This window comes from Nilaparvata lugens, chromosome 2 (assembly GCF_014356525.2).
Source record: "Nilaparvata lugens isolate BPH chromosome 2, ASM1435652v1, whole genome shotgun sequence".
NCBI classification, from domain to species: domain Eukaryota; kingdom Metazoa; phylum Arthropoda; class Insecta; order Hemiptera; family Delphacidae; genus Nilaparvata; species Nilaparvata lugens.
The window spans coordinates 81,439,516-81,459,453 of record NC_052505.1 but is presented as its reverse complement, the minus strand read 5'-3'; the positions used below and the strand labels follow the sequence as shown (position 1 = coordinate 81,459,453).

The 19,938-nt window shown below is 33.7% G+C and overlaps 2 protein-coding genes across 2 annotated transcripts in view; one reads left to right on the top strand and one right to left on the bottom strand.

The window, feature by feature from the left end:
- The window catches only part of LOC111062951 (zinc transporter ZIP1), a 112,437-nt gene that overhangs the window by 18,782 nt on the left and 73,717 nt on the right, over positions 1–19,938 (bottom strand). The window lies entirely within an intron of this gene.
- On the top strand, positions 4,832–6,652 carry LOC120350003. The gene is made up of 2 exons (XM_039421891.1): positions 4,832–5,286; positions 6,156–6,652. The coding sequence occupies exons 1-2, from the start codon at positions 5,182–5,184 to the stop codon at positions 6,384–6,386; spliced, it is 336 nt and encodes a 111-aa protein (XP_039277825.1). The 5' UTR covers positions 4,832–5,181; the 3' UTR covers positions 6,387–6,652.

The following is a 19,938-nucleotide window of genomic DNA, read 5'->3' as shown; positions in this document are numbered from 1 at the left end:
AAGAGCAGTCTCTAAATTCCCTCTTTTGCGAATAAATTCACAAAAAATTAAGGCCTTCCGGCTCGCAAAATTACTGGGTTCAAACCTCAGCTCTAGCTCAGTGGTAGAAACATGAATTTCATAAGTACAAATAATCACCATAAGGTTCAAGGACCAGGTATTGATAATTCTTACCGCTGCTTCTATGAAGTTCTTGAAGAATACCAGTAAGGAAATTAAAAGAATATTTGATGACTGATTATCAGTAACCATGTACCACTAGAGAATAATCAGGACCAACTATAGTTGTTTCTAGTTGATTCTTAAAACGCTCGTCGTGAGTACAAGTATTCACCAATATACCCTTTCAAAATTCCTTAGAACTTACAACGCCAGTTCTTGAAGCTCTCTGGATCCTTATATGATATAACTGGAACCTTATTAATATAATTTCTTAATATATTTGTTCTGGCTGATGAAAATGAATATCATCAAAGGATGATAAATATTGAGTGCTCTGAATAAGGTTAATATTATTTGATTCTATGATTTTAAGTGCTGCTAAATATTTGTTGGTACCAAAACAGCTCAAACTATATAACACGAGATGAACTAGGATAAAATAAATTTCTATGATTTGTATGCTGACATAAAACACAAAATATATTCCCATAGAAAAAATGTGCATAAAATATTCGATATAACTATAATTCACTTAAATAATCTATTTTTAAAATCTGAATAATTATCACAGGCTTTGCTAATATTCACAATAATGAATTTCAAATTCATAAATATATTATATTTAATACTGGTACTTAGACTTCCAATCAATATAAAATTCTGCAGATAAAAACCTGTTCGGTCTATAAGTTTGATATGGTATATTTTGTTCAATAAACAAAATTAATATTTAATAAATTAATATTCGAACATGAGATCTCAGGGCTTTTAATATGAATTCGGGCAGTGCATGGAAGTACGCTTCCTACATATAATAAATAAATTTATAAAGTGTTCTTGTGAACTATGTGATATTGTTCAACACGTGGTGACTTTTTATTTTAACTCTAATTAATTGGAATAGCGCTTTTTTATTAATTATTACCCCACTGAACGTAGACAAATGAGCTCATTTGGTTTGACTTATCACTCACTGACTGAAGTTCTGGATGTTCTCGTGGATTGAATTAATTATTTCCAATAATTAATTAGGTAGGCTCCTTTTCGTCACTGCTGGGCTAACGTGTGATCCAGATTTTTATAAGTTTCTTTCGAATTAAAGCTATTTTTATGGGAATCTTTACAATTACGAACTCCTTGACAGCACTGAGTTCACAAACAATTAACATTCAACAAACATACATTACATTTAAAAAAGGGTTTGGCTTAATAATTCATTAAAAAATTTTTAAAAGGAATAAGAAAAGACCCTAAACTCCATGTGCATCCTCTCGGGTTGGGATCTTAAGCCAGAAGAAAGAGGTTTTCAGAAAAATTTGCTTCTTCCTAGAATATTCTATAAGCTACTCTCTGATTGGCCCTCAATTTAATAGACTCAATACAATTGGTTGCCTTGGGAATCAGGGCTTCCTCGGCTTTACAATAGAAAAAATTAATAAAAGAAGTTTTTATACAGATATATGGGGTATTTATCTTAATTGAATTCATAAATAAATCGTAACATACGATTTTAATAGATAATACATTTAGTTTTTATATGAGTTTTTTATACTCTTGATTTATCATGCTTTTTTAGATTATAATAAATATTTATACAGAAATAATAGCTATTTGTATTTCTACACATCGACTTCCTTTAGTATACTTAATATATCCTTTATGAGTGAATTTTATATGATTCAACCGTCATATGGGTTGATCGAATAATCAGCTGATTCATTCAGTATTGGTTCGGATAATTATCGATTTATCCAAGATCGACTAATTCTTTTCAAAACGTAAACAAGTAACTCTAACCTCAATGTTCATGCATTTTATTTTATTTTTTATTTTTGTAATCCGCCAATAATAATTATGCCGCTTTATAATTTTTTGATCTTACCAATGAGTTCTCATAATTATTAAATCACAATAATACATGTTTTCTTATCGTTGTTGATAATGCTATTACTCCTAATCACTAATAATACTTGATTTGAGTTGATTTACTCTTTAGATAGGTCTAACCTTCTTTCCAATTTTATAGTTCTATTACATTTTATTGGCTCATTTAGAAATATTTGGTGGTTTCAAATTACCACGTGACACAAAACGCCCTCTGATTTCTGATTTAAAACGACAATTCGAGAATATAATATAAATTTTATGATCCAGTTGGTTTTGGATCAGAAATCATATATGTTACAAAGTCTGCTAATAACTCTACTGAGAATCTTACCTCCTAACAATTCAACAACATATACAACAATAAATAAATTCAATTCAAATACATACGCCTTACATCGGCCAATCTCCTTCTACATACATAATATAAATCTTTTTTCTAATCCACGCTCTGCCCTCAGGCCAGAAGCACATTTGAATGTTGGTGCAAAATCATTGCCAACCTAACAAACTGATAATTCTCCGACTTGCAGAGTATAACATTTTTCTCCCTCAACATAGAACAGTGACTTGTACATTTTCATTTCATTCTCTTGCAGAAATTGGGCTTTGTTTTCATGTAATGGATATTTTTAAAGATAATCTTTGGTAGGTTTTATCAACACGAACTTCTTATTCCTCTAATACATTGAGACTTGGGATTAATGCTTTTGGTGGCAACTATGCGGTTTGATCATTTGGCGGATAATTTTAATGATTTTCTTAATAGTTTATACATAAATAATAATAATATAATATTTCTATAATATCTCTACATGCATTCACATTTATATGACACTTGATCTTCTTATTCGGGGTATCAACTTTGATGATTTAATAGGCATTGACTATTCTGGTTTTCGTAGTGTACAGCTGGTTTACGTTGGCTTCGGCTTGTCACTTGTCGCCATCTTGATGTTTCTTCCTGCTACATGAAGGTAAGTTGGCTTTTTAACATTAGAAGTTATTTATTCTCTTGTTTCATCAATAAGAAAGGTGTTAAAAAATGGTTTCTAAATTTTTTATTTCTTTATTTTCAGGTGTTGTTGTTCGAAGTGGATACTCGTCTGCGAAATAAGTGTGTTGCCTGGTGTTCATCTGGTATGTATTTCTTGTCAGGTAGGTCCAAGAATCCAAATATTATTGTTTACTTTCTTATCGCTTATTGTCTCGATAATACGGCTTGAGATTAGAAGTATTTGGCTTTGATTCTGTGAATTGTTCGGCGGTTTTGACGACTGGTTCTCCATCAGCTCTCTTATCCTGGCTAGCCTAGAGTATCTATTTGGTGTATTTTGAATCATTCTGAGTTTCAGATTAGTTTTGAAAATTTTTGAATCAATCTTTTCAATATAAGATACGCCCTCATTCCTCATTGCATTAATAATATTTTCTTTAATTGCTATCACAGCCATAATAATAATAATATTCACGAAATAAATCAATGTATTTACCGTGTTTCTCACAACATAACCTTTCCATAAATACCAATCATATACTCCTGTTTCCAATGAACAATTCACTATTCCATTCAATTTTATTTCACACGTTTTATCATCCATTATTATATTTTCCACATGTTCTTTAACTGACATCATAGTCATACCAATAATCATTGCAAAATAGATCAACATACTTGTTAAGGACATAGCATAACCTCTTAATAAACAACAACTAGATATTCTTTCCTCCGATAAACAATTCCTTCTTTCTTTCAATTTTATTGCATGCTTTTCATCTTCCAATAGCTTCCTATAATAGTTCCTTACATCATAATCCAGGCCGGTATCCATTATTAAATTTTCATTGTTTGTGAGCATATTCCTTTTATTTATCCTGTGGTAGCCATCACTACGGTAAGCTACTTGCTTGAACCGTGTGTGCTTCGGGTGCATGTCGGTCCAAATATTCATCTCATTCTGGTGTCGGTTATCCTCTCTGCATGCTGCCTTCTTTTCCTGGTCGCTTGGTTCCTGTGCCTCTTTTTTGTGGTGTTTGAATTTGGCATGCGGACGGTAACCTCTCTTCCGTGGCCTTCTCTGTCGTTTTCTCCGGTGGGCCTTCCGGTGTTGGACTCTAGGGTTCGCTCCGACGTCGTCCTGCCGGTCACACTTTCGGCTTGCTTTGGTAGCGGTTTGCTCCTTGAACCTAGTGTGCCGCGGGTGAATCCAACGATGTTTGGACGGTGGCTGTTCCAATCGGGTAGGTTGTGGGGTTATTGCATGCTTGTATACAGGTTCGGTGCATGTAGGCGGTATTTCATTTTCAGATTTTACTATCGGTGATTCCTTAATTATTTCTGTGTTGATGCTGTAGATTATTTTCGGTGGTGGGCTGGTTACTGGTGGTAGATCCTCGGAGGGGAATAACAGACTTAATATAGGTTGTTTTTTGCATACCGAATTTGATGCTTGTTTGGCTTCTTTATTTGGTGGCGGGCTGGTGCGGTGGTGGATTTGTTCTGGTGGTTGATTTACTGTAGGTTGTTGTTGGTCTGTTTTTATTGTGCATGCCACTGTATATGATGTATTTGCTCTGTTATTATTTTGATTATTTTCGTCCTGATTCGTGAAATTTACGTCCTGTTTATTATTTCCATTCCAATGATGTCTGTTATCATAATATGTTCCTTTGTGATACCGTTTACTGTTTCGGTATTGAAATCTGTTTCTGTAATTATTTTCAGTGTACTTTGCACTTTGCGCATTTACTCTAGCATTTGCTATATGATTTTCATTATTACTGTTTTGTTTGAAATTACTATTCTGCTGATTAAAATTTCTTGCTTGTTTATTTATATGATTTGGTTCAGAAGTAGCTGATTGGATAGAATGTAAATGTTCTATCAGTTCTTCACAACTGGAAATCGAAGATACTGCCAGTGTCATGCGAACATTGTAAGGAAGCTTTTTTGATAAGATGTGGACCAGTGATGAATCAGCTAGAGATTCGTCTAACTGATAGTTTCTATACATTAAATCTGTTATAAAATCAGTGTAGGATTGTCTATTTTTACTATCGTAAGTGCATAAAATAATTTCTGACAATGCGTCCATCTGTTTACATTTACTCCAATACTGTTGCAGGAACTGGGAGATGAAGTCCTCCAGGCTGTTGATATCTCGCATCCGGCTCTGGAAAAACATCAGCGGCTCGCCGAGTAGTAGACTGGATAATTGGAAACGCCACATTAACCAAGAGGTGGGTGTCAGTTCTTGAACGGCTCTTATTTGGTCCACAAATGGTTTGGGTTGCATGTGACGGTAGGAATTATCAAATTTTCCAAGATTTTGGAAAGGTTGAGTGCTATTTACTGGTTCAATCGGTATATAATGTATTCTGCTGGCTGGAATATTTTCCATGGATGTCGCTAGTCTGGAGACTCTTTCCTCACTTGCGGTCCATTTATCATCTATAGTTTTTATGTTCTCCTTCACTTCGCCATATAATGTGGTTATCTTTAGTTGTTGTCCGACTACGGCATTTTCTAATACATCGCATCTCTCACCTGATTTCGCCCCCTCCCCCGTTAAGTTCGCTATACCTATCAGCACGTCACTTTGTTCTTTAGTTATTATTTCCATTCTATTGACATTTTCACCCATCTTCGATTCTATCCCGCATTTATTTTCTAATACCTTTTCCGTTGTAGCTTCTATGATAGTGGTACCTCTCTCCTCACCTAATACGTCTACCTGTTTTTCAACTTCCTTTGGTACGTCATCCAACCGTTCATTTATTTGACAGGTGACATCATCTAGACGAGTTTCTAGCTTTTTGATAACTGCAGATTGAGTATCTATTTTTGTATCTATTATATTTCTCACTTCCTCCCTGAAGCTAGAAAATTTTGCATCCATGGTTTTAATACCTTCTTGTACAGTCTTGGTAATATTTTCAGTGATAGTTTCACTATTTTTCTGCATAGCTTCCCGGTTTGCCTTCGCTTCATTGTCCTGTCTTGCTAAGATTTGACTGAGCATGAGTTTGAGTTCGTTTGTAGAATCATTTGCCATAAGATTGGTAATGTAACCGACTGAAGAGTCTAATGTTGTATTGCGTTTTTCCAGGTTGGTGGCGGATGGCGGTTGACTGGCGATATCGGATGGCGATTGGGTGGCGATATCGGATGGCGATTGGGTAGCGGCATTCTCCGTTCCTTCGGCGACGCTTGGAGCGATCTGCGGAGACGCCGGTACCGGGTTGGACGCCCTCACTCCCTCATCTCCCTCCGCCGGACTCTCATCGGAATTAATCGCATCGACGACGTTATCAATCTTCGTAGAAGACAATTGGGCTAAGTTTTGCGGGTCGAAACTGATGGAGCATATGCTGCCTCCCTCTCTCTCTCGTGGGGTCTCCGCTGCATCGTCCTGGGGCTGTTGATTTGCCGGTGTCGTGGCTACATAGTTTTGGGGATGTTCGCTGAAGTAGGAAATCTGCGAGTTAGCTGGCGACTGGTTCATGGTGACGTTATTATGGAAAACTTCGAGTAAATAGCCAAGTGTGTTGCCAAGTCTCAGGAATATTAAAATGGATTCAGTGATAGTGCCTAGTCTGGATAAAATTGTGTTGTGTTGAAGTTTCAAGTGTCATGTACATATATTACAAAAAGACCTTCGAGTGCTACAGGTACGCTTATCAACATAGACAGATATGGCTTACAAATTACACTAATATAGTTCTTAAAATTTTAATTAGGGTCTTATCCTCCTGAATAACGATAGTATTATAATGCCTCAAATAACCTATAACCCTGGTCAGCATACAATGTCTAGATTCAAAGATCAAAATCAAAATTTTTACTATAACTTTTATGGAAATTTCCATCCAATTTTCTCTATTATGAGAATTATGTTCTCAAACTCCTGTGATACAGTTTGTCTGTATTTATGCAGCTTGAAAAATTTTAATTTGAAGAGCAACTCAATTATTTTAGCCAGAAACTTACAATAAATCATCAGATATATCTTGACGAAACAACTTCAGATTATGTTTCTTGCAGCTTTCAGTTTTATCAATAATTTCTTTAATCATTGATAGTAAGATTGAGTAGGTAAGCTTTTCCTCATGCTCCACTGGTTGGGTGCCATTGTGTGAAGTTGTGCTCCTGGGGGGGTTATCTCTTATGATAGAGTCCCACGTTATGAAGCTATTGTGAGAAGTTGTAGATTGCAATTCCTTCACAGATAATACGATGTTTCTGGTATTTATAAGAGCAGTCTCTAAATTCCCTCTTTTGCGAATAAATTCACAAAAAATTAAGGCCTTCCGGCTCGCAAAATTACTGGGTTCAAACCTCAGCTCTAGCTCAGTGGTAGAAACATGAATTTTATAAATACAAATAATCACCATAAGGTTCAAGGACCAGGTATTGATAATTCTTACCGCTGCTTCTATGAAGTTCTTGAAGAATACCAGTAAGGAAATTAAAAGAATATTTGATGACTGATTATCAGTAACCATGTACCACTAAAGAATAATCAGGACCAACTATAGTTGTTTCTAGTTGATTCTTAAAACGCTCGTCGTGAGTACAAGTATTCACCAATATACCCTTTCAAAATTCCTTAGAACTTACAACGCCAGTTCTTGAAGCTCTCTGGATCCTTATATGATATAACTGGAACCTTATTAATATAATTTCTTAATATATTTGTTCTGGCTGATGAAATGAATATCATCAAAGGATGATAAATATTGAGTGCTCTGAATAAGGTTAATATTATTTGATTCTATGATTTTAAGTGCTGCTAGAATATTTGTTGGTACCAAAACAGCTCAAACTATATAACACGAGATGAACTAGGATAAAATAAATTTCTATGATTTGTATGCTGACATAAAACACAAAATATATTCCCATAGAAAAAATGTGCATAAAATATTCGATATAACTATAATTCACTTAAATAATCTATTTTTAAAATCTGAATAATTATCACAGGCTTTGCTAATATTCACAATAATGAATTTCAAATTCATAAATATATTATATTTAATACTGGTACTTAGACTTCCAATCAATACAAATTCTGCAGATAAAAACCTGTTCGGTCTATAAGTTTGATATGGTATATTTTGTTCAATAAACAAAATTAATATTTAATAAATTAATATTCGAACATGAGATCTCAGGGCTTTTAATATGAATTCGGGCAGTGCATGGAAGTAAGCTTCCTACATATAATAAATAAATTTATAAAATGTTCTTGTGAACTATGTGATATTGTTCAACACGTGGTGACTTTTTATTTTAACTCTAATTAATTGGAATAGCGCTTTTTTATTAATTATTACCCCACTGAACGTAGACAAATGAGCTCATTTGGTTTGACTTATCACTCACTGACTGAAGTTCTGGATGTTCTCGTGGATTGAATTAATTATTTCCAATAATTAATTAGGTAGGCTCCTTTTCGTCACTGCTGGGCTAACGTGTGATCCAGATTTTTATAAGTTTCTTTCGAATTAAAGCTATTTTTATGGGAATCTTTACAATTACGAACTCCTTGACAGCACTGAGTTCACAAACAATTAACATTCAACAAACATACATTACATTTAAAAAAGGGTTTGGCTTAATAATTCATTAAAAAATTTTTAAAAGGAATAAGAAAAGACCCTAAACTCCATGTGCATCCTCTCGGGTTGGGATCTTAAGCCAGAAGAAAGAGGTTTTCAGAAAAATTTGCTTCTTCCTAGAATAATTCTATAAGCTACTCTCTGATTGGCCCTCAATTTAATAGACTCAATACAATTGGTTGCCTTGGGAATCAGGGCTTCCTCGGCTTTACAATAGAAAAAATTTAATAAAAGAAGTTTTTATACAGATATATGGGGTATTTATCTTAAATTGAATTCATAAATAAATCGTAACATACGATTTTAATAGATAATACATTTAGTTTTTATATGAGTTTTTTATACTCTTGATTTATCATGCTTTTTTAGATTATAATAAATATTATACAGAAATAATAGCTATTTGTATTTCTACACATCGACTTCCTTTAGTATACATAATATATCCTTTATGAGTGAATTTTATATGATTCAACCGGTCATATGGGTTGATCGAATAATCAGCTGATTCATTCAGTATTGGTTCGGATAATTATCGATTTATCCAGATCGACTAATTCTTTTCAAAACGTAAACAAGTAACTCTAACCTCAATGTTCATGCATTTTATTTTATTTTATTTTTGTAATCCGCCAATAATAATTATGCCGCTTTATAATTTTTTGATCTTACCAATGAGTTCTCATAATTATTAAATCACAATAATACATGTTTTCTTATCGTTGTTGATAATGCTATTACTCCTAATCACTAATAATACTTGATTTGAGTTGATTTACTCTTTAGATAGGTCTAACCTTCTTTCCAATTTTATAGTTCTATTACATTTTATTGGCTCATTTAGAAATATTTGGTGGTTTCAAATTACCACGTGACATTGTGTATAGTGTAATATTGTTAGTATTTTAATAATGTTAAACTGATACTGAAGTTCTCTTTCCTTTTTTTCTTGTCTTTTTAGATTTTTTTACTCTTTCTTAATTTGCTTTGTTAACTGTAACACTTCTTTTTTATTTTAAGTAGTTTTTTCTGCCCAAACAGGTTTTTGTAAGCTTTGGGATTATTTCCCATATATATATATATATATATATATATATATATATATATATTGATTTTTGTAATGTTCTTCAGGGTATGATTGTGATTTTTTAGTTATATGGTAATTATTTCAGTAAGTATGGTAATTTCATGCTCTGTATATATTGTAAAAATGGAAAATAAATTGATTTGATTTGATTTGAATTGAATTGAAATATTCGGCATCTGCACTGAAAATCTGTGTAGTTTCAGCGGATAGCCTGCAGCTACTCATGCCAACGAAATATTCTTCTCCATATAGAAACCTGTGTTTGTAGCAAGAATTGCAGCACAGCACAATAATGCCAGACTATTATACTAGAAGACGCTCCTGAAGAGATGAGCAAGAAAGCAAGCACTGTGATGAAACCACCCGCCATTACAACATTGAATCACGTGATACGTGAAGCAACCATTGTTGAAGTGGCCAATATCCGTAAAAGGAAGACACCTGTTCCAGCCATTCACGAGATGATATTGGGGAATTTTTAGAATAGTTCGAGACTAGTCTAGCTCAACCCCGACAATAGCATCGTCGTCGCACATAAAATTGGATTGCTACCATGTAATGCAGGTCATCCGCTTCAAGTACCCCACGATATTGGCACATTATTCCTTGCTCAATCCTAAATGCTTCAACAATCAAGTACTTGCGACATGGGAATTGCATATTGGATGTTGATTATCGTGTCCAATGTTATTAAATCGTTCAATGCGGTGTGAAGCTACGTTTCTATGCAAGAGGGACTCAGAGTTGAGTTTGGGTTCAATATCCTATCAATGGCAATTGATATCAATTATTCCTCAATTATTTCCTAATCACCGTTATTTGATTTATTTATTATTGATTTATTGTCTGTGAAGTGTCGAAATTCGATTTCGAATACATCAAACAGTATACGACTGATTGGATCTAGGAGAGGAAGACGTTGGGCAGAATGACTGTTCTTTCTCTTCAAATATTTTGATACAGTAAATCAGTGCTCTCCAACCTACGGCCCGCCACTACGGATGAATTTTGTCCGGCCCGCCGAGAGTTATTGCAACATATTTTTAAAAATATATATTCATACACATTTTTGACAACAACTGTGAGTCCAGTAATCTTCTCTTACCAGCCACTCCATTTCTTAATAAGTGTAAAATTAGCTTTAAACAAGCAGTGATCAACCATTGCGAGATATTAGCAAATGATCTGCACGGACTGTACATGACGTACATGACAAATGGGCGGACATTTTAAGTGGAAAACAAATTCAATCTTCTCAATAAAAATAAGTATTCTCTTTTAGCTTGGTAACATTTTGTGAATTCGTGTATTGTCAAGTTGTCTTATTTAAGAATCTTATTATTATTTTGTTTAACTTGCTAAGTTCATGCATTGTCAAGTTTTTTATGACCTTTTTACACTCAATAAATTGGACTCTGTATAAAAATAAAATTTACTCAAAATGGATTTACTCAATGGATTCAAAATCTACTCGTTTATCTTAGTATCGAAGAGCGTAAATTGTATTTTTATATGTGAAAGTGACATAACCAACATTTTGATTTGGACAGTATAGTATAAATTGGAAATGGGACAGTTTTGGGCATGAGCCTGTTGTGCCTTTCCTCATGTTAAGTATTTGTACACGATGTGATAAATAAATAAATAATTCATAAGTAAACGTTAAATATTATTTTAATGGATATATAATAATTTTACACCCCCCAAAACCCCCATCGTGTGTGTCTCCACAAGTCAAATTCCATGTACATCCATGTTATTGGCCCTCTAAGCCTCCCGAGAATTGACAATGTGGCCCTTGGATAAAAAAGGTTGGAGACCCCTGCAGTAAATTTCTACACCAAATTATGATTCACTATTAATCACTATTCATAATTCCCAGAACTATTCCAATTTAAAATGCTTTTCACATGTTATCCACCTATATCTAGGATAAATATCTCTTGTTTCATCAATCAATTTCTCCATTTGTTCGTGTTCCATGATCGAAAACTCCAGAGGATGAAGATTTGGGACTTATAGCTTATGGAGAAACTATGGGTAGCTTGTATGGTAGCAGCAAAATGCTTTATGATTCAATATTATCGTAATTTGTGTTTGCATATTCCTATCTGTATTCTCTGTTGAATTTGAGATTCTTCCCATTCCCTATTTTTTTTTGACCGAACGTATAGAAAAATTACGACCGAACGTCTATGTTTTAACTCGGATTTGCTTTTGTCTGTCTGTATGTAACGCGATTATGGCCAAACGCGTTGATAGAATTCGATGAGATTTTGCAGGAATACAAAATTAACTTGTATGTAACTGGATAACTTGTCGATGTATACACAAGGTTTTTTTTTAATTTTGCATTTTAAGGATAATATGAAAAGAAAAGGAATTCCTCCATACTCTGATATCACTATACTTTTATATATCATCTACTTTGAAGATAGAATAAAATTAATCAGACTATAGAATTATTCATAATCAATCAGCTGACAAGTGGATTATTCATTGCATGCATCATGCATTACACAGATGTCTGGCCGTGTCTATTTCTATAAGGTAGGGTTTCAATATTTTTATGATGCGTACCCATCTGTATCAATATTCTCACATTTGAAAAAAAAATTTAGTAGGTGATTGAAAATACAATAAAAAATGAATAAATCAACTAAATAATGCTAAAGAAATTGTAATATTCTTAATTGTGAAAAATTAATTTCAAAATAGTTGAGAAATATTTTTATCAGATCGAAAGATTATCACGGAACTGGATAAATTATCATAATATTATGGGATAGAAATTCAAATGTGAACTGAGTTTATTAACATAAGTGAGTTTTTGATCTTGGAGAAAACAAATACGGTAACAGTTTTTAAGAGTAAATTTTGATTCAATTGTGAATTGTGATTCAACTGAACTACTAGAACAGGTGAGATCAGATACTTGTGGATGAGAAAACTGCGTGAGGTCTACTGTTCACAGAACTACTACTTATTTCCATATGGCTCTCGATTTAATTTTTCTCAATTCAATTCCACGTCCTCTACATTCACCTGACGTTTTCCCACCACTCGTTTCACCGCGGTTGAAAATTCGATACCTGAGCGCGAATAATAATTGAAGGATCAACCCTTTATTCAAAAAGATTACTGTGCATGATGTTGACGTCCCTTCCAATCCAACGAACTGGCAACATTTCAAAACAGATTAGCTTATTGAATGTGTGACTTCAGAGAGAGGCGATTCTTTGTTCAACGTAGTTGACAGTCAAACAGGATTATTTCATACAGCATTAAAACCAGCAGTTGGATTGCAAATTAATTTAGGATTTGACTCTGACAATACAAAATTCTGTTTTTAGAGACTTAGTTGGTTTTAATCCTGTCAGATCGCTCTGTATCACGTTTTCAAACACGGTAATCTTCTTACCTAGCCTACCAGCCTACGCCTATATATTTCATCTCAATGCAACTCATAATATCTTTGCTAAAGCAGAGTTTTCCACTAACCTTCTGCGATTTCAATCCCAAGTCGATAAAACTGAATCATTTAACAAATTCAGAATTGAAAAACTACACAGTTAAACCAAATTTCTGACAGGATAATTGCGCTAGAAAATCGAATACAATACTTTGGGAAATGTTGAATACAACACTTTAGAAGCGGAACAGATTCAATAGGAAACCTGATTTACCCTCATTCTGAAGTTATTGAAAATTTCTTCAACACAGTACGGTATTATAGTTTTATCCAGTTGAGTAAATGCTTCTATGTAACTTCTAAAAAGTAGTGACAAAAATCTGGTGTGGCGCACTCACACAACTTTCCTTGCCGTTATGAAAATTTATCACCTGACGCTAGTGTTCCCACGCATCTCAAGTCTACTATTCAAAGATCCAAGCCAGCTGGTGACAGGACAATAAGGCTGGAGACACACGAAGTTTGCTATCTCTTCATAGTGAATGATTTAATAGAATCAACGGTTGCCAACAGTTTGTAATTGAAATAATAACATTTTCTCGAATTTCGAGTTTGTTTTCAATTTTAGGTGAAAATGTTACTGAACATTAATTGAAGAGATTTTCATGCTCAATCTTTCCCACTTGGAAGTTTTTGTTTAAATTGTATCTGAAGCCTGATAATTGGGAATCTAAAATCAAATTTTGCATAGATGGGGTGGAGCTCCTGAAATTCTTACAGATATGGGACTCGTGGCAGTTGATAGAGCTTATCAATGACCATTTTAGGTATAAATTTGATCAAAATCGTTGGAGCCGTTTTCGAGAAAATCGCGAAAAACCCTGTTTTTGACAACATTTTCACCATTTTATCCGCCATCTTGAATTGCATCAGATCAAAATTGTTCGTGTCGGATCGTTATAGTGTAAGGACCTTAAGTTCCAAATTTCAAGTCATTCCATCAATTGGGAGATGAGATATCGTGTACACAGACGCACATACACTCATACACACACTCACACATACAGATCAATACCCAAAAACCATTTTTTTGGACTCAGGGGACCTTGAAACGTATAGGAATTTAGAAATTGGGGTACCTTAATTTTTTTCGGAAAGCAATACTTTCCTTACCTATGGTAATAGGGCAAGGAAAGTAAGAATATATTATTTATTATAATGCGTCAAATTCCCTTATATGAAAATCGTTATTATTTCTTCGATTCTCCCATTTTTTTTCATTCTGGCCGATATAGCCTCACACATATAACCACATTCCTCCTCTTAATTTCCACTGGGCGTAATTCCCACTTTGCAACACTCCTTCTGAATTGGGTTCTGTCAAATATTATGTCATCATCAATTCCTGCATCAGATAAGTCCTTCTGTACATTTTTAAACCAATTTCCCCCGTCTTTTTGCTCTTCACGAAAAAGTAGGATTCTCTTCGTCATTCGATCCCCGGGCAGTCTCATCAAATGTCCAAAGAATTTTAATCATTATTTTGATGAGACTGCCGGGGGATCGAATGACGAAGAGAATCCTACTTTTTGTGAAGAGCAAAAAGATGGGCGGGAATTGGATAAAAAATGTACAGAATGACTTATCTGATGCAGGAATTGATTATTATCGATTATTATGTATTATAATTTATATATTATTATCATTGTTCTTCGATTACATTGTCCTATGCTAATCACTCAATTTTTTTGGTAGATAATGCCCAAAGCTAGTGACTATCCCACTCGTATCATCCTTATATCTTTGGATAATGCGCACATATGCTTTTCGAATGTGCGTGAGATAAGATGATGGGTCCCCCAACCCACAACCCACAGGCAAAGCCTCATATTACTCGGCCACGTATTAAAGTTGGCATACATAATGTGAAGTATGCAATTCAGTATTCATTCAAACATAAACCTTCTCCGATCAGAAACCTTTATATCATTAAGTGAATTTTGTTCCCCTTCATGGAATAGTATAAGAATTTATGAGGTCAACCTTATTTTTCAACCTTCATGAAAATGAAATGAAATGAAAAAATTCTTTATTAGGCGGAGTTAGGACTTTTAAGTCCTCTCTACCACTCAACCTCACTTCATCAACTGATGTCGATCGTGATTGTGGTGGATTTTTGAGTTTTGAACAATCATTGTAACTACCTGTTCCTGTTTGGGTTTGAGACATTTCATTTGAAACTACAACAGATACAGCTTATACTACAACAATAGCTATTAACCTCTCAATATTCATGTAAGTAGAGTACCTATACTACGTCATAAGAAGGAACTGAATGGAATCAGCATGGGATCAGACCTCCCGTTGTAAAAGTGAAACCAATGGGGGACTTGACCTTCAAAGCTGTTGTTTGGTACAGTAATGTATCCTTACACCGATATATCCAGTACTACCGCACTGCTTTAAACGCTCTTGTTATTGATAAGGCCAAGGTCAGTCTAAAATAGGCCAACACCTCAATTAGCTTCACTAAATCTATTTTCAAGTAATCGTCTCCTAATTCTCGGTTGCCTTCTTCTTCTTCTTCCTCCTCTTCTTCTTTCTTTTTCTTCTTCTTCTTGTCTACTCTTCTCCTCCTCCTCCTCCTCCTCCTCCTTTTCACATCTTCTTGCGTTAATAGCTTGATTGACTTCCGAATTACTGTGGGAGTTAACGATGATGACATTGTCTGATACGAGTGTACTAGAAGTAAGAGTCTACACCATTGTTCTAATGATAATGCAGATTGTATCATTAGGATTGTCGAAAATAGACGCAGAAGAACATAATTGATAAATCTGTCTAGTTCAAGAGCAATATAATAAGTGAGTCACTCATCTAATCGCTCCAGAATTACTTCTCACTGATAAGATCTAACCTCCATAAAACAAAGGCATTTAGATGACAATATGGTTCCAGTTCCTCCTTCCTTCCTCATACAAAACAATGCAAAACAGAATGTTATGATCCAAGTGATCTTCACCTTGGATTTTTAATTGACAGTTTAGATTAAAAATATTGTAGATTTGTAAAAAAATAAGTTTGGAGTTTGCATTATAGGATCTGTTGTTTGTCAATGGCACAGTCCAGGGGTGCCCAAAGCATGTTTTGATGTCGCAAGTTGCGACATGAGGCTGAATTTTGGGGGGTATTCTTGGAAAAAACTAGGGAAAATGGGGGGATTTTTCAATATACATTTTTCAAGTACCTAAATGGATAGCAAATTTCGAGAATTTTGGGGGGGAATTTTGCGACATGGACCATTGGGGGATGGGCACCCCTGGCACAGACAATACGTTTCCTATGCTCTCTATCATGCTGGGTTATCAGAATGTTTGACAGATCCAATGAAAAAGTCAATATTGCGGATGTGGAGTTTCATTCATCCTCATTACATTCCACAATCACATGTCACGTTATTCTTTATATTTAAATAACGATTAGCCTCCTGCTTGGCATCAGTCGGTAAAGCATGAGATTTGATATAATTAGGTCGTGGTTTTCTAATAGTATTCAGTCTTAAAAAATCTTGATAGGCCTAGGTATGGGCTTCTCCTATAACTCTTGTAATTCAAATAAAAAATAAATATATATAAATATGATACTTATACTATAGTGTTGAGGAATAAAAAATAAATTGCACACCATGAACGTTCATACATATATTAAACAAATAATGCAAAAAATAGATCGAGGCAAAAAATATATAAAGAGCGATAAAAAAATATAATATAAAAATAGAACAATAATTGAAATCAATAAAATATCACAGGCTAAACTTTATATTCTAGATTTATGGCACGAATCATTACCATGTGCCTTTATCTTAAAATCATATGCATTCTTTTGCATGTAGCTGCGATATGCGCTTGCTAATACTTGTCGACTTGGACAATTCAATTAAAAATGTGTGCTTTAAGATCAGCTTGATAAATTAGCCACTAATAATCCAAATATATATATAATTAAAATCTCTAGTACTTAGTAGATTTCTTTGTATCGAATATATATTTTTATCTCAGGGTGCAAGATTCGGCACCTGACGGAATAGGTAGAGCCATTCATCTAGTGAATTAGAGCTATAATAAATTATCGCAAATTGTATTGCAAAAAATTAAATATCATATGCATATGTTTTAATAGCCTAGATTTTGTACTTCTTTGATTTAATAGAAATTTCTGAAATATTGATCTATATTTTTCTTTCAATGAAATACCTTTAATACTAATTTTACTTGCGCAAGTATTACTCTTATTAATTTCTTAATTTATAATAAAAACCCTTTCGACGAGCTAGCTTTGATTATTGGATTAATTCGAAGCACTAGGGCGCCCATCACTAATTCAAATTTATCACTCACGTGTCGAAAATCTTCTTGTAAGCCGCCGATGTCGATCCAACTCCATGTGGTCCGGGAATATGGTAGCCGGAATCGTCTCCTCCAAGGGGTTATAAATTTAATTAAAAATGAAAATGACTTCTGCTTCACAATAGCATCACGAAGTCTTTTAAGAAATTTAATAATTTACTTTAACTTTAACTTTTACAAAATCATTAGTAAGGTACTACGCTCTAAAATATTTGGGGTCCTCTTATGGTGGCATTTGGTTGGCGAGTGCTGGTTCTCCTTTCTCAAGTTTTACAGATCCTATTTCCGACTTTCAAATTAGCATAAAATTTAAATATCTTAGTCCTCCGCCATTTAGGTTCAAATAGATCTTACAAAAAATACCAAAATATTACTTAGATTGTATGATTAATAATTTCTTTGCTTTCGAGCCATATCGATAACATAGACTATACAACAATTCAACATAGATTCCGAACATTTATAGAAATATATATAAATATTTTTGAATTGGCCTACAATTGCCGCCTATTAACTGCCGTTTTACTATTGGTGCATGCAAATTTTATTCGGTATTCATGCGCCTGGTACCTCTTATTTCCTGAATACATTAAATTATTTTTATTTGGTTTTTTATTTATGCTCTTTACATGCTAGCTAATATTCTATACATTAATATTAATTCCATGCTACTTAATAATTAGCCACGTGATCAGGTGTTTTTTCACATTGCACACCATCTGATTGCAATAAAGCTCTGCCAAGGGGTTTTGGTCAGATTCTACGTTTCTCGGTTTGATCGATCTCTAGGTCACCGATCCGTGAATACATGTACATAACCTCAATCTTCAAATATTTTATATAATAATCTATTTATGAGCAATAAAATTCCTTCAAATCCTTTTTAGGTTTTTGTACCATTTAGCCAGAACAAGCTGATGCTATCTAATCTTAGTTATTATCTATTTGGCGATATTAGCCAGTTACTTTATTTTCAGACCTATTACTGTTTCTGTTAGGGCTTTTTATCTACCCAGATTTAATACTTTACACGCGCCCCTGGGTTTGAATTCAAAATATTTGAGAATCACAATGTTTTTAATGAAAACCCACCCTTCAATACATCGATATACACTATACTTTATTTATAATTATACTCTCATACTTCTATCACAGTTCGCAGACATATTGCTGCATCTCCTTTATACCTTTATCAAATACAATAACAAATTCTCCTCCTCAACACACATAAAATATCATAAATATAAACTTCTAAACGCACTCCTCCTGACAACACTTAAAACATAGTAATTTTTAAATTCGCCGCTTGCAGGGCCGCCAACCTAACTACACACATTTCATAATTCTCATAAATGATTCCTTTTAGACAATAATTTCGATTCACAAAACTTCTGGGCTTATATCTTATAGTATTTCTTAGGTCTTAATATAAATAATTTTTTATACATCAGGTACAATACTTTTCCTTTGCTAATGGCTCTTTGGTTTTTTGGTAGCTTGTATTCACTTTAAGTCTTTTCAGGTAACAAACTTGGCATAATTAAAAGTAATAAATATAAAACATATAAATAAATATACCGACATTAATAAATATGATAAATAACAATAATAAATAACAATGATAAATAACAATTTTCGGGGTAACCATACTTTTTTATAATCATATGTTTGCAGGCATTACATATTTGATTCAGGTGGCCTTGCCCAGCTGGTCACTGATTCTACAGAATTTACTGTCGAATTTCATAATTAACCTAACTGCTGCATTTTTTTCTCTTTAAAGGTAATTTACAAATTTTAAATATACTATCCTCGCTTGTGTCCTTTTTTAGTGGATGTAGCTAATTTAATTACACATTTAAAAATTATTCTTTTTCTTATTGCAGGCTTCTAACGGCTGGAAGGAATTAAAACATTGGATTGTTGCCACGTGGTCCTATGCCAAGATAAAAATTATTAAGGAAGGTTAGTAATCGGTTTGATAATAATGTTTTCCTTGATTTCTTATCGTATTTATTTCAAATTCTGTGATATTTCATGTAAAATTGTTGTTGTTTTTCCCGTATCTTTGTTTTTTGCTTGTAGCTATACTGCTGTAGGCCGTTCGGTTATCTGCTATCCGTTGGTGAGGCTGTCCTAATTGATAATTTATCTTCATGAATTTAAATCCCCATGTATCTGGTGTATCTTTTAAAACAATTCCTTGATCTGGCTCTGTTTTCTTCCTTGTTATTCCTATTTATTCCGTTGAGTCTCGATATTTTCACTTTAGTGGCATTGTTTATAATTCTAGTTACACCAATAAACGACTTTATAATATAAAGCTTCCAATCATCTTCATCCGATACTTTCCACTTAAA